The sequence below is a fragment of the Phocoena sinus genome, chromosome 7 (genome assembly GCF_008692025.1).
Source record: "Phocoena sinus isolate mPhoSin1 chromosome 7, mPhoSin1.pri, whole genome shotgun sequence".
NCBI lineage: Eukaryota > Metazoa > Chordata > Mammalia > Artiodactyla > Phocoenidae > Phocoena > Phocoena sinus.
In genome coordinates, this window is record NC_045769.1 from 64,023,182 (window position 1) to 64,038,924 (window position 15,743).

The window sequence follows — 15,743 nt, forward strand, 5'->3', positions numbered from 1 at the left end:
TTCCTAGATATTTTATTCTCTTTGTTGCAGTGGTAAATGGGAGTGTTTTCTTAATTGCACTTTCAGATTTCTCATCATTAGTGTATAGGAATGCAAGAGATTTCTGTGCATTAATTTTGTATCCTGCTACTTTACCAAATTCATTGATTAGCTCTAGTAGTTTTCTGGTAGCATCTTTAGGATTCTCTATGTATAGTATCACATCATCTGCAAACAGTGACAGCTTTACTTCTTCTTTTCTGATTTGGATTCCTTTTCTTTATTTTCTCTGATTGCTGTGGCTAAAACTTCCAAAACTATGTTGAATAGTAGTGGTGAGAATGGGCAACCTTGTCTTGTTCCTGATCTTAGTGGAAATGGTTTCAGGTTTTCACCATTGAGGACGATGTTGGCTGTGGGTTTGTCATGTATGGCCTTTATTATATTGAGGTAAGAAGTTCCTTCTATACCTACTTTCTGGAGAGTTTTTATCATAAATGGCTGTTGAATTTTGTCGAAAGCTTTCTCTGCATCTATTGAGATGATCCTATGGTTTTTCTCCTTCAGCTTTTTAGTATGGTGTATCACATTGATTGATTTGCATACATTGAAGAATCCTTGCATTCCTGGGATAAACCCCACTTGATCATGGTGTATGATCCTTTTAATGTGCTGTTGGATTCTGTTTGCTAGTATTTTGTTGAGGATTTTTGCATCTATGTTCATCAGTGATATTGGCCTGTAGTTTTCTTTTTTTGTGGCATCTTTGTCTGGTTTTAGTATCAGGGTGATGGTGGCCTTGTAGAATGAGTTTGGGAGTGTTCCTCCCTCTGCTATATTTTGGAAGAGTTTGAGAAGGATAGGTGTTAGCTCTTCTCTAAATGTTTGATAGAATTTGCCTGTGAAGCCATCTGGTCCTGGACTTTTGTTTGTTGGAAGATTTTTAATCACAGTTTCAATTACAGTGCTTGTCATTGGTCTGTTCATATTTTCTATTTCTTCCTGGTTCAGTCTCGGAAGGTTATGCATTTCTAAGAATTTGTCCATTTCTTCCAGGTTGTCCATTTTATTGGCATAGAGTTGCTTGTAGTAATCTGTCATGATCCTTTGTATTTCTGCAGTGTCAGTTGTTACTTCTCCTTTTTCATTTCTAATTCTATTCATTTGAGTCTTCTCCCTTTTTTCTTGATGAGTCTGGCTAATGGTTTATCAATTTTGTTCTTCTCAAAGAACCAGCTTTTAGTTTTATTGATCTTTGCTATTGTTTCCTTCATTTCTTTTTCATTTATTTCTGATCTGATCTTCATGATCTCTTTCCTTCTGCTAACTTTGGGGTATTTTTGTTCTTCTTTCTCTAATTGCTTTAGGTGTAAGGTTAGGTTGTTTATTTGAGATGTTTCTTGTTTCCTAAGGTAGGACTGTATTGCTATAAACTTCCCTCATAGAACTGCTTTTGCTGCATCCCATAGGTTGTGGGTCGTCGTGTTTTCATTGTCATTTGTTTCTAGGTATTTTTTGATTTCCTCTTTGATTTCTTCAGTGATCTGTTGGTTATTAAGTAGTGTATTGTTTAGCCTCCATTTGTATTTTTTACAGATTTTTTCCTGTAATTGATATCTAGTCTCACGGCGTTATGGTTGGAAAAGATACTTGATACGATTTCAATTTTCTTAAGTTTACCAAGGCTTGATTTGTGACCCAAGATATGATCTATCCTGGAGAATGTTCCATGAGCACTTGAGCAGAATGTGTATTCTGTTGTTTTTGGATGTAATATCCTATAAATATCAATTAAGTCCATCTTGTTTAATGTATCATTTAAAGCTTGTGTTTCCTTATTTATTTCCATTTTGGATGATCTGTCCATTGATGAAAGTGGGGTGTTAAAGTCCCCTGCTATGATTGTGTTACTGTGGATTTCCCCTTTTATGGCTGTTAGTATTTGTCTTATATATTGAGGTGCTCCTATGTTGGGTGCATAAATATTTACAATTGTTATAACTTCTTCTTGGATTGATCCCTTGATCATTATGTAGTGTCCTTCTTTGTCTCTTGTAATAGTCTTTATTTAAAGTCTATTTTTTCTGCTATGAGACTTGCTACTCCACCTTTCTTTTGATTTCCATTTGCATGGAATATCTTTCTCCATACCCTCACTTTCAGTCTGTATGTGTCCCTAGGTTTGAACTGGGTCTCTTGTAGACAGCATATATATGGGTCTTGTTTTTGTATCCATTAAGCCAATCTAAGTCTTTTGGTTGGAGCATTTAATCCATTTACATTTAAGGTAATTATCAATATGTATGTTCCTATTCCCATTTTCTTAATTGCTTTGGGTTTGTTATTGTAGGTCTTTTCCTTGTCTTGTGTTTCCTGTCTAGAGAAGTTCCTTTAGCATTTGTTGTAAAGCTGGTTTGGTGGTGCTGAGTTCTCTTAGCTTTTGCTTGTCTGTAAAGGTTTTAATTTCTCCGTCGAATCTGAATGAGATCCTTGCCGGGTAGAGTTATCTTGGTTGTAGGTTTTTTTCCTTCATCACTTTAAATATGTCCTGCCACACCCTTCTGGCTTGCAGGGTTTCTGCTAAAACATCAGCTGTTCACCTTATGGGGATTCCCTTTTGTGTTATTTGTTGTTTTTCCCTTGCTGCTTTTAATACTTTTTATTTGTATTTAAGTTTTGATAGTTTGATTAATATGTGTCTTGGAATGTTTCTCCTTTGATTTATCCTGTATGGGACTCTCTGTGCTTCCTGGACTTGATTAACTATTTCCTTTCCCATATTGGGGAAGTTTTCAACTATAATCTCTTCAAATATTTTCTCAGTTCCTTTCTTTTTCTCTTCCTCTTCTGGGACCCCTATAATTCGAATGTTGGTGCGTTTAATGTTGTCCCAGAGGTCTCTGAGACTGTCATCAGTTCTTTTCATTCTTGTTTCTTTATTCTGCTCTGAGGTAGTTATTTCCACTATTTTCTCTTCCAGGTCACTTATCTGTTCTTCTGCCTCAGTTATTCTGCTATTGATCCCATTTAGAGTATTTTTAATTTCATTTATTGTGTTTTTCATCACTGTTTCTTTGCTCTTTATTTCTTCTAGTTACTTGTTAAAAGTTTCTTGTATTTTCTCCATTCTGTTTCCAAGATTTTGGATCATCTTTCCTATCATTGTTCTGAATTCTTTTTCAGGTAGACTGCCTATTTCCTCTTCATTTGTTAGGTCTGGTGTGTTTTTGCCTTACTCCTTCATCTGCTGTGTGTTTCATTGTCTTCTCATTTTGCTTAACTTACTGTGTTTGGAATCTCCTTTTCACAGGCTGCAGGTTCGTAGTTCCTCTTATTTTTGGTGTCTGTCCCCAGTGGCTAAGGTTGGTTCAGTGGGTTGTGTAGGCTTCCTGGTGGAGGGGACTAGTGCCTGTGTTCTGGTGGATGAGGCTGGATCTTCTCTTTCTGGTGGGCAGGTCCACGTCTGGTGGTCTGTTTTAGGGTGTCTGTGGACTTATTATGATTTTAGGCAGTCTCTCTGCTAATGGGTGGTGTTGTGTTCCTGTCTTGCTAGTTGTTTGGCATAGGGTGTGCAGCACTGTAGCTTGCTGGTCATTGAGTGGAGCTGGGTCTTGGTGTTGAGATGGAGATCTCTGGGAGATTTTGGCCGTTTGATATTATGTGGAGTTGGAAGGTTTCTTGTGGACCAGCGTCCTGAACTTGGCTCTCCCACCTCAGAGGCACAGCCCTGACACCTGGCTAGAGCACCAAGAGCCTGTCATCCACACGGAAAAAGAGAAAAAGGGAAAAAAAAAAAAAAAATATATATATATATATATAGTTGCTGCCAAAGTCCACCTCCTCAATTTGGGATGATTCGTTGTCTCTTCAGGTATTCCAGAGATGCAGGGTACATCAAATTGATGTGGAGATTTAATCTGCTGCTCCTGGGGCTGCTGGAAGAGATTTCCCTTTCTCTTCTTTGTTCGCACAGCTCCTGGGTTTCCGCTTTGGATTTGGCCCCACCTCTGCGTGTAGGTTGCCTGAGGGCGTTTGTTCTTCCCTCAGACAGGACGGGGTTAAAGGAGCAGCTGATTCGGGGGCTCTAGGTCACTCAGGCCGGGGGGAGGGAGGGGCACGGATGCTGGGTGAGCCTGCGGCAGCAGAGGCCAGCGTGACGTTGCTCCGGCGTGACGTTGCGCTGGCGTGACGTTGCACCAGCCTTAGACGCGCCGTGCGTTCTTCCGGGGAAGTTGTCCCTGGATCCTGGGACCCTGGCAGTGGCGGGCTGCACTGGCTCCCCAGAAGGGGAGGTGTGAATAGTGACCTGTGCTCGCACACAGGCTTCTTGGTGGTGGCAGCAGCTGCTTTAGCGTCTCACGCCCGTCTCTGGGGTCCGTGCTGTTAGCCGCGGCTCGCGCCCGTCTCTGGAGCTCCTTTAAGCAGCGCTCTTAATCCCCTCTCCTCGTGCACCAGGAAACAAAGAGGCAAGAAAAAGTCTCTTGCCTCTTCGGCAGGTCCAGACTTTTTCCCGGACTCCCTCCCGGCTAGCCTTGGTGCACTGGCCCCTTCAGGCTGTGTTCACGCCGCCAGTCCACTCCCTGCGCTCCGACCAAAGCCCGAGCCTCAGTTCGCAGCCCCGCCCGCCCCGCGGTGAGCAGACAAGCCTCTCGGGCTGGGGAGTGCCGGTCGGCCCTGATCCTCTGTGCGGGTATCTCTCCGGTTTGCCCTCCGCACCCCTGTTGCTGTGCTCTCCTCCTCGGCTCCGAAGCTTCCCCCCTCCGCCACCCGCAGTCTCCACCCACGAGGCGGCTTCCTAGTGTGTGGAAGCTTTTCCTCCTTCACGGCTCCCTCCCACTGGTGCAGGCCCCGTCCCTATACTTTTGTCTCTGTTTTTTCTTTTTTCTTTTGCCCTGCCCAGGTACGTGGGGAGTTTCTTGCCTTTCGGGAGGTCTGAGGTCTTCTGCCAGCGTTCAGTGGGTGTTCTGTAGGAGTTGTTCCACATGTAGATGTATTTCTGATGTATTTGTGGGGAGGAAGGTGATCTCCGCATCTTACTCTTCCGCCATCTTGAAGCTCCTCCAAAATGACTTAAAAATTGAAAGTCGGGATACTATAATTTGGTTTGTAGGTCCTGGACTAAAGTACTAGAAATGAAGTATTATAGAAGAGAGTTTAAAGGATGTAGGGTTATTTGATCTCGAAAGAAGAAATTGAGGGATGTCACAATCTGTGTACCCATAAGGAAAACAATATGATTAGAAAGAATTATCTTGCTTTGCCTGTTGACATAATTTCCACATATAATGACAAAAAAAAATTCAAAATAGTTTGAGAAAGATTCAAACTGAAAAACTAGATTTAAATCCAGTTTACACCTAAATACTAGTTTGGGTCTTTAATAGTGCCCCCCCCCGCGGCCATAATTTTTGAATGAGCTCTGAGTACCGTTGAACCGTGTTGAATTTAAGTTTGAGGTCCAATGAAAGACAGTTAGTTTGTAGTGTAGTGAAGATAAAAGCAGACTGAATGTTGGGGCCCCTACCGTCCAGCACTCATTCTGCCCTTTACTTACTTTGACCTTGAACAGTTACTTAAGCTTGCTAGAATACAATTGTGTAATCTCTCTGTAATGTCTAAGGTCCTTCTTTGCTATCAAGTCCTAAGCCTTGTTTGCTCCATCTGGACCAGAGATTATGGGAATGTTTCCAGGAATATGAATTTAATGTAATGATAGTCAACCAATACTCTGGAGCACTTACCCTATGCAAGGCATAAAGATATACCACAGAGCTCCTGATCTCAAGGAACTTACAGCCTAGTAGGAGGGATAAAGGGTTCAAGCAAATAATCAGAGCTAACATACATTGATTGTTTACTATATGCTAGGCACTTGTCTACATATTGGGTTGGCCAAAATGTTCGTTCGGATTTTCCATATGTTACAGAAACACCCGAACGAACTTTTGGGCCAACCCAATACTTTACGTGTATTAACTAATCCTCACTGCTACCGACTGAGGTAGGTTCTGTTTTTATCTGCATTTTATAGATGAGGAAACTGAGACATAGAAAAGCCAAGTAACTTGCCCAAGAACAGCTTGTGTTTAAATTCAGAGTCTGGCTCCAGAGTCTGTGCTGTTAACCACAATTCTATACCGTGTATAAGCAGAAAGCAATAATTACATACACATACATATACGCATGTATACAGATTAATTACATTGCTATGATAACACAGGAAAGAAGTTATTACTTCTCCCTGGGGGATTATATAAATTTTTATGAAATAGGTGGTATGTGAGTAGAACCTTGAGGCTGAAAAGATTTAGCAGGTATAAAGGAAAGAAGGGCTGTTTAGGACAAATCAAGGATATTAGCTTTAAGAAAGAAAGGGACAAATAAGAGGGTTTCCAAAAGTCTTTGCCTATGTTGAATGAACACCAGTCAGGAAAACTGGATTAAGGACACACTCCCTTGGCTATGAGGAGAGAGGCTTGTTGCCCTCCCAAGCTGCAGCAAAATTTCCAAGATATGAGAAGCTATTAAGTTTCCCAAGGGCAATGGCGTACAGAAATAGGAGTGTTTAGAAAGGAAAGATTGTACTTTCTCAGCAAGATATTGAATTGACTAAATTCAGTTTTAGTGACCAAAGCCTCTCTTGTTTCTAGTGATATTAACAAAATCAATGATGCCATTGCCGACCAAATGGCCATTTTCATTCAGCGCATGACCACGAGCGTCTGTGGGTTCCTGCTGGGATTTTACCGGGGTTGGAAACTGACCTTGGTTATTATCTCTGTCAGCCCTCTCATTGGGATTGGAGCAGCCATCATTGGTCTGGTAAGAATGTCTTCTCACTTCTCTCCATGGGAAGACTTTTGCACTGAGAAACAGCCAAAAATGTGAAGCTTGATTCCCTTCTCCTGAGTATGTTTAGTCAACATCATTATCACCATTTTGATTTATTTTGTTTGATTATTACTCAGTATCAAATAACATTCCATTATTAGATTAGGGATTAATAATGTTTTAATAACACAAATATTATTGTATTAATAACAATAACAACTACCTTAATTGAATATTTACTATTTTGCCAGGCAGTATTAGGAGCCTCAAGGACATGATCTCTAATTTTACAACAATCTTATAAAGTATTAATGCCATTTTAAATATAAGAAATGGAGGTTCAGAGAGGTAAAGGGACTTGTCTGGAACTGCACAGCCAGTGAATGACAGAATAGGATTCAAATTCAAGGAAGCCTGATTCTAAATCCCCACTCACTCTGCAGTGTGCCTGTGGCTTCCCGTGGTCTCCCAAGTTCAGATGCTTCCCTCAGAAAGGCCCAACAAATAAAAGAGATTTCTGCAATTACACTGTGTTCTCCATTCCATCTGATCAGTTTCAGAGAGAGGGTTATCTGACCCATTCAGAGAAGTATCCCAGTCACAGTTTCCATTCCCCAGGTATGCAGGCCAAGAAAAAGTATAGGAGTAGGAATTTGGGGTCATCCCAGTTAAAAAACACTCCCAAGGATTGAGAAATTATTCTATTTTACTTTTAGAGTAGCCACATTAGATAACAGGTCATGGGGTCAGGCACACTAATAATTTGCTGTAAATGAGAATAGAATTTAAGTGAAAAGCTGCACATACATTCACATCATTGAGCAACAGGTACCGATCTCCATGACTGTATTTTCTAGCAAAATACTCTCTACACTCCACTGGCTGTATTACTCAAATGTTTCCCAGGTAATACAGAGTGACAATAGCAAAGAGCTCATTCTACTTAACTAGGCCACCACCTGGCTCTACCACCTGGCTCAAGAAAGTTATGTTCAACTCGTCAAAATGTCAGTTTCCTCATCTTTAAAATAAGGTTAGTACCTCCCAAAGTCATTGTGATGACTCAAGGCATTATCCTTGTTATGCACTTAGCATAGCATCTGGCACAGAATTAATTACTAAAGAGATATTAGCTTTTGTTTTTTTCCCAATCCACCAAATCATGCAAGTTTTACAACAGTCTTTCCTACCAAATGCTTTTCAGCTGCACTCCAGGGAAGCCTCAACTTCCACAGAGGGTCACTGGGGAGTCTGCAAACATTTGATTCAGCACTTTTTTCCCTCCAAAAAAATTTAATCTCTTTCTTCAAACCCACAAAAGATTAATATTCACACTCAAATGGATCATATGTCACGTTTTAACATGTTGGAGACCAACAACATAAACTGGTTAACTTGATTTCAAATAGGCTCAAAGCACAGTTTCTCTTGTCTCAGTGTCCATATTTCAACTTCTTGTAAATGTGTCACCGATTTGGAATGTTGTAGCTCTGCACTTGTTTCTTCTTGAATTCAGGTGTGTGCATGTTTGTGTAAAATGATACGAGCAATTTCACTAAGCTCAATTCAAAAGCAGGACAAAAAAAGGTGGAGGGGGCAATATATGACATATTAGAATGTGACATTTAGAACTGATCATAGGTTTTGTATGCCTTTGTATGACTTTTATATACCTACAGTGGGAAACATGAACAACTGTTAGATATTTCCCAATATACATCTTTTAAGTTCCTATATCAGTTTAATTGAAGTATCAAGAGATTCGTTAATGTACCATTACAATAAAAACTGATAACATTCGCAACTACTTAATTTTCTCATTACTATGCTCATTACATATTTCAGAAGTAAATTAGAAGAGGATTGTGGTAAAAACTGCCATACCATCCAAAGTCAAATTTTAATGTTGATTCAAATAGCCTTACTTTCCTTTATTGTTGCCTTTCAATTCACAAGATTTATAAAATGTGGACTTGTGAAATAAATATATTGTAATAAAATACCAATTTTACTTATATGTTAAAATTCTGTCTAAGATTTTGTTTGATAAGGGTTTTGCTGCTAAAAGTTTGGAAAAACTTGGAAGATAAACTTCCTTAGTCTGGGTACTATATATATTTTTAGGTTTCTGAGCCAGTTAATCTTTCACAACATTTGCTTTTTCCCCTTCTTGTTTCTTAATCTGTGCCAGGGAAGTCTTTGGTGGTTGATTCTAACTAGGACTCAATCCAGGTCCAATTTTAGAAAAACTTAACTTATTTAATATTAAGTGCAATGTCTTTTTCTTTCCTTTTGTAAAAAGCAAAACTAGTTAGTTGAGTCCCTACAGTTGAGTCAAGTGGTGTAATATTTATCTGAAGCTTTCTCCTATGGAATTACCTCTGCTGCATATGCCTTTGCATGCTCAGAACCTCTCCCTTATTCTATATTCTAATGAATATGACAACACCTGCATGGGCCTCTGGTCTTTGCATGTGGTATTTGTCTGTAAACTGTGACATGGCCTTTGGACAATAGCAATGAACTCTGACATGGTTTGACTTGAAAACGTCATTAATATGTTGACTGAAACACTGTGGTCACATAGAATGCCCTATTTAGTACATACTCTGTGAGAAGTTTCGTTGAGGCTGACTTTTAATGGAGTCATTTTGATATGTCAACAACCAGACACCCATGGATGAGGCTTAACATGGCTCAGACTTGGACCAAATTCTTTCCTCGGTAAACGCTGTTCCAGTGGGAATCTAGTCTTGTATTAAACTGTGCTACATGTTTGCTCTGCTAGATGAATCAATGAATGGCGGAGTGACTTACCTAATTATCTGGTCTTCACATTTTATTTTTTTCGTTTGGACTTCAGAGCGTGTCCAAGTTTACAGACCGTGAATTGAGGGCCTATGCCAAAGCAGGGGCAGTGGCTGATGAAGTCATCTCATCTATTCCAACAGTGGCTGCTTATGGTGGTGAGAAAAAAGAGGTTGAAAGGTTAGTTAATTGAAATGTCTGCCACTTTCCTGAACTTTGTTGATCTGCATACTACCCTGAATCTTCCCCATTTTGTATAAAGTGGCAGATTCACCTTGCTATGGTACCCTGAGGGAGCTTTTGTTCAAGAGGTGGCTAAGCTAAGCAATTAGATTGGTCAAAGCACCTACAAAAGACTCCCAAGACTTTAGCTCTGTGTTCTTGAAGATGATGCAGTTGGTGGCTTTTAGAAAGCCATCTTAGGTTGGATATTTGTTTCAAACTCTGATGGTGTGTGTGTACATACACCATACTTCATGCCAGTCTAAAACACTGTCTTCTGACATTAAGGAAAAGCCTACCTGATCTAAAATGCAATTTTGCACTTTTTTATTGAGCACTTTTTTTTTTTTTTTTTTTTTGCTGTACGCGGGCCTCTCACTGTTGTGGCCTCTCCCGTTGCGGAGCACAGGCTCCGGACGCGCAGGCTCAGCGGCCATGGCTCACGGGCCCAGCCGCTCCGCGGCATGTGGGATCTTCCCAGACCGGGGCACGAACCCGTGTCCCCTGCATCGGCAGGCGGACTCTCAACCACTGTGCCACCAGGGAAGCCCAATTGAGCACTTTTTTATTCAATGTGTTTTATTCAGCTACTGTACTATATGCTCTTTCTAAGTCTAAGATTTCCATTTAATCAAATAACATTTAGCATTGATATATTATAGACCATCATTCTAGGAGATTAACTGTTAATGGAAATCAAAACCTAAATGACCAAAACAACACAGTTGTCAAAACTTTGATTTTATTTATTCTTCCATTTATCTAGTATTTGTTGAGTGCTTATCAGGTGCCAGGTACTGATTTTATAAAACAGCCACCAACTTAACTAAACTTTTATTGCGTATGTTGTAGATCTAGTATGATCACATTCTCAGTTGCTACCAAATTCACCAAATGAAAAAGAGAATAGGATTTACAACCTCTGATTATCCTCTTTTCATTTTTTTTTCTTTTGCTTCTTTTGTTTGTGAAGTGATTACCTTACTTCTCATAAAACATTGCATTAGCATATTTCCTCCACTATGGAAGATATTATCTTTCATGTCATGTGACTTAACGAGAGAATTCAAACACAAATAATACTAGATCCCTCATGGTCAAACATTAGTGTTGAAAATTCTTTTCTCTTGGGGCAAAGCTTACCCCACTGTACTCATCCAAGAGGTAATCAACTATGAGGCTTTGTTAGGCATCATCCTTTCAACACATTGTCACTGCCAGGTTGAAGCAACTTTTAAGGAACTACACAGGCGTTATTGTTGTTTTCTTTCCCTAAAGCTGCTCTGTGTTTGGAATGATTTTATAAGCATTGATTAAAACCACTGCATTGTGGCCTGTTCTAAACATTTTAACTTGAACTGCTGCTGCTGCTGTTGCTGTTGCTGAAATAGACTCAAATGTTTTCTGTTCACAGGTATGAGAAAAATCTTGTGTTTGCCCAGCGTTGGGGAATTAGAAAAGGGATAGTGATGGGATTCTTTACTGGATTCATGTGGTGTCTCATCTTCTTGTGTTACGCTCTGGCCTTCTGGTACGGCTCCAGACTCGTCCTGGATGATGGAGAATATACAGCAGGAACCCTTGTCCAGGTACTTCCGTCTTGATGACCTAGACAGAACATTTCCCGCCGGTATCTCAGCAAGGTCCACAGTGAAAGCATTCTGTTTATCCCGTTAGTGTCTGAAGGAGGAAAGCCTCAACGATTTGATGGAGTCCATCTGTTGAAACAGCAATACTTGTGCCTTTTATAGTAAAGGGATGCTGAGCATTTGAGTTCATGAGACTCGTGATTTCATGCTTTCCAATCAACAGAAGATATTATAGCTGTAAAACAATGATTTTTCTGATTGAATCCAAAAGAAGAAAATGGAAAGTCAGGGATCTCCTAGCTAAAAATTAACAGCTTATGTGGTTGAGCTTAATAATGGCATAAGATATGTGCTAATGGACATAGTTGTTAAATACACTCACTCATAGTTACTAAAATACAAAGCCAATAATATCCTCAACTGAACAGGTAATACAAGTATATTTTATTTCTCACTTGCACTGTAGCCATGCTATAGCTAATGTCTTGGCTACTTTAATTTCCAGTATCTTTTCAGTTGTCCTTTCAAGAATTAATTATTGAGCATCTACTATATGCCAGACTCACACAAAGTGTAGAGAATTCGGTAGTGAGCAAAAAAAATGTGATATTTGCCTTGATGGAATTTACAGTTTAGTGGGGAAGCTAAACAATAAATAATCACATAATGCGTAATGACGATGGTGTTATATGCTGCAGAGGACAGGGACCTCGACAGTGAATAGCAGGTGTGGATGGGGTCAGGGAAAGCTCTTTCTTCCGCTCACCTTTCCTTCTTAGCTTACAGCACCTCTCCTTACAGTTAGACTGTTGTCATTGTTCAAATTCCCAACTGGATGGCACTTCCCCAGTCAGGTCTTCCATGCTCATCCAATCTTTTATTCTCCTGCATGGTTTGCTGAACTTTTCCTTTAGAGTCCTTGAATGAATCTGAGCACTTGCATTTATTTATATTTGTTCCTGTCCCTTCCCACCCTCACACAGTAAGCTCCATGAGGTCAGGGAGGTAAAACATGAAATATATGTTCCATTTGGTCTGTTAATTATTCAATAAATTATATTAATTTAAAAAGCATGGAAGTGGTTTCATATAAGATTCTTAAAAAATATATTTTGGCTCCAGATTCTAGGTAGGACAGGCATCAATTAAATAATGCAAAATACCAAAATTTTGTGCACCAGAAATTTGCTAGCCAGAAGCCTGCAATTTAAGACCTACTGCTTTTATATAAATACATATCTAGGGAAAGTTGAATAGAAATTCCACTTGCAAATAGAAATGATTATTAGAGGTCAGACCATAATCACTCTAAGGCACTGACTTTATTTCATTAAGAGCATGGTAATACACGAAGAATGACTTTTTAAAATTCAGTTTTTCTTTGAAAGATAAGCAGCCGGCATCATTTGAAGTTTGTTTAAAAAAATTAAATATGATAAGTCATGTTAAAATGTTTTGTAAACCTTAAAGGGATAGCATAGATGGAAAGTGTTACTATTATCGTAATTTAACCACTTTCTTAATAACTTTAATATAGCTTTGCACATTTGAAAAGCCAGTGAAAGTACTGCAGGTCTAAAATCTGACTGTAAAGTCCTTTGTCTTTATTGACCTAATGATTCTTAAGAACTTTCAGCTTTACCAAACTAGAAATACCAGTAGTTGACTTTAGTCTCAACAGCTTGTATCTGCTCGCTCTGCAGAAAGATATGCACTGAGAAAAGACATCATTCTTTTGATTCCTTGCCTGCAAGGAGGGGACAGAAGTGTGTACAAATAACGGTTCAGAGGGCAAAATGAAAAAATGGTATTGAAAATACACAATTCCAGTTGGAATCACTGAATTACCACTGAATTACCCTTGGTAACTCTCTTCAGTGAAGATCCAATTTTATGGTTCTGTTAAAAGATAAACTGAGGCATATTAAAATTTTTAGAAGTTTGTTTGAGAAAAAATACTTCCTGTTGGGCACACCAAACCAGAAGTGGTTAGAGGGGGTCTATTAATAAAAGCTAGGGGAAAGACTTTTATAGAGAAGAGGAGGAAGCAAAGCAAAGGAATCATTTGATCAACTGTAGCTTAAGTAGTTGCCTTACTGGGGAAAGCCTAATTGGCTGATTGGTTGTCCTTAGGTTTTGATTTCTTAGCCTTGAGGCATGCAGGCTTAGGTTCTGGTCGCTTATGTAGGCTGCCACATTAGGTGGCATTAAAGCCACCTCGGTCTAACGGCGTTCTTGTTTAACTCATTGAACAAGTTCTCACCTTCAAGTTTCCTGCCCGTTGGATTATAGGCTACTCTATACCTTCTGTAAAGAATTCCTTCTCTCAACTGATATTTCTTGAGTACTTACTATGTGCAGACATGGCACACTATGTGTCTCTTAACATTTTAATCATCAATAACTAACCTCACCTCCTTTTCCTAAACTTTTCCTTGCAAGCCTCCACTTACATCTTAAGAAACTTTTCTTTGGGAAGATGAGAGACATTCTTTAACAGTATAATCATTGGTGAGCATTCCCTTTGTGGTTCTCTCTCTCCTTCTCTCTCTCTCTTTCTCTTGAGCGTGCATGCACTTTTTTGGCCATGCTCTGAGCAACAAACTATAAAGGCTGAGTTTGCATAAGCTGAGTTGAGTGTTTTTAATGCATTAAACTAATTAACAATTAGGTTAATCTAACACATTTTGTGATGCACAAAATCATTATTGGCTGCACAGTAATTGGGCATAAATGGTAAGTATTTCACATAAATGACTGTAATTAGTATCACTTGTACATGGACAAAAAACAGACTCTATGATCTATTACGAAAAAAAGATGAAAGGGAACTGAATGGTGCTGATGGCTGCTCTTTCATGCCCCTCTTAAGTTTCAGGACTCGATAATGAAAAAGTAACAGCAGTAATAGAGAGGAACATTATTCAGTGTATACAAGGTGTCAAGCACTGAGTGAAGTATTTAATATAATTACCATGTGTAATACTCACAACTTCATTCTGTGATTGATGCCATTATGCTACCAGTTAAAAATGAAATGGAGCCATGAGGTTGAGAAATATATGCCAGATAGCACAGGGTGGGATTTGAGCTCAGATCCCTATGACTCTGAGGCTTGACCCATTAACTACTGTCTTCCTGTTTCTGAATCTCTTCCAAGGGGCCACAGATCCCTTTTAATTTAATTTATTTATTTACTTATTTAATTGAACTCTAGTTGATTTACAATGTTGTGATAGTTTCAGGTGTAGAGCAAAGTGATTCTGTTTTTTATATATGTATATGTATATATATATATTTTCAGATTCTTTTCCATTATAGGTTATTACAAGATATTGAATATAATTCCCTGTGATATACAGTAGGACCTTGTTGTTTATCTATTTTGTATATAGTAATGTGTATCCATTAATCCAAAACTCCTAATTTATCCCTCCCCCACTCTCCCATTTGGTGACCATAAGTTTATTTTCTACGAACAGATCCCCTTTTCTCCAGCACAGCACACCCACAGATAAATTATTCCCCAGAGGTCTCTTTTGCCCTCCCTCTTCTCACACCACAGTCCACAGGGCTGAAGAGTGAGATATTTGGGGTGAGAAATGATGTGTGCTAGCTACTGCGATGGTATTAGGATGTGTACCTCTGTCTGTCTCACTCCCTCTTTCCCTGAGGACCCCGAGAGAGATGTTTGCTTGAGGTAGTGCTTGCAAAGCCAGGCTGAGCAAGGGTTTGACTCTAAACTTCAGTTCAGGCCACTAGTGAGTTGGTCTAGAATCAGCAAACCGTGGCCCACAAGTTAAATCCAGCCTGTGGCCCATTTTTGTAAATAAAGTTTTATTGGAACATAGCCACAGTCATTCATTTCCTACTGTCTATGACTGCTTTTGTACTACATAGTCGAGGAATTGAGTTGAATAATAGCTTCAGCCCATATGGCCTAAAAAGTCTAAACTCTTTACTAACTGGCCCTTTATAGAAAGTGTTTACTGACCCCTGAACTAGGACATGTGGAAGGCTTCTGATGAGGGTGGTCTTAACACAAATTAGACCACAAGTACTGCTCTGTCTGTTCATCTTCTCACTTCCTAAGTGTGGAATCTCACTTCTTTCATCATCATCATCACTATTATTTATGTGGCTGACATTGGATTAATCACCTTTACACACATTATCATTTACTTCTCATAACAATCCCTTGAGGTATATGCAATCATTATCCCCTGTGTTACAGATAATGAACTACTGGGGCTTGAGAGAGTAAGTAATCTGCCAATGGGAGGAAGTACCTGCCATAATTAAGGAAAAGGACAG

General features: G+C 39.4%; 1 protein-coding gene across 3 annotated transcripts in view; it reads left to right on the top strand.

The window, feature by feature from the left end:
• ABCB11 (ATP binding cassette subfamily B member 11) overlaps positions 1 to 15,743 on the top strand; it is an 84,818-nt gene that overhangs the window by 17,500 nt on the left and 51,575 nt on the right. For all 3 annotated transcript variants that reach the window (XM_032637577.1, XM_032637578.1, XM_032637579.1), the window contains exons 7-9: positions 6,630 to 6,801; positions 9,674 to 9,798; positions 11,255 to 11,429. In XM_032637577.1, the coding sequence (XP_032493468.1) occupies positions 6,630 to 6,801; positions 9,674 to 9,798; positions 11,255 to 11,429 (472 nt within the window). The remainder of the gene's footprint in view (positions 1 to 6,629; positions 6,802 to 9,673; positions 9,799 to 11,254; positions 11,430 to 15,743) is intronic.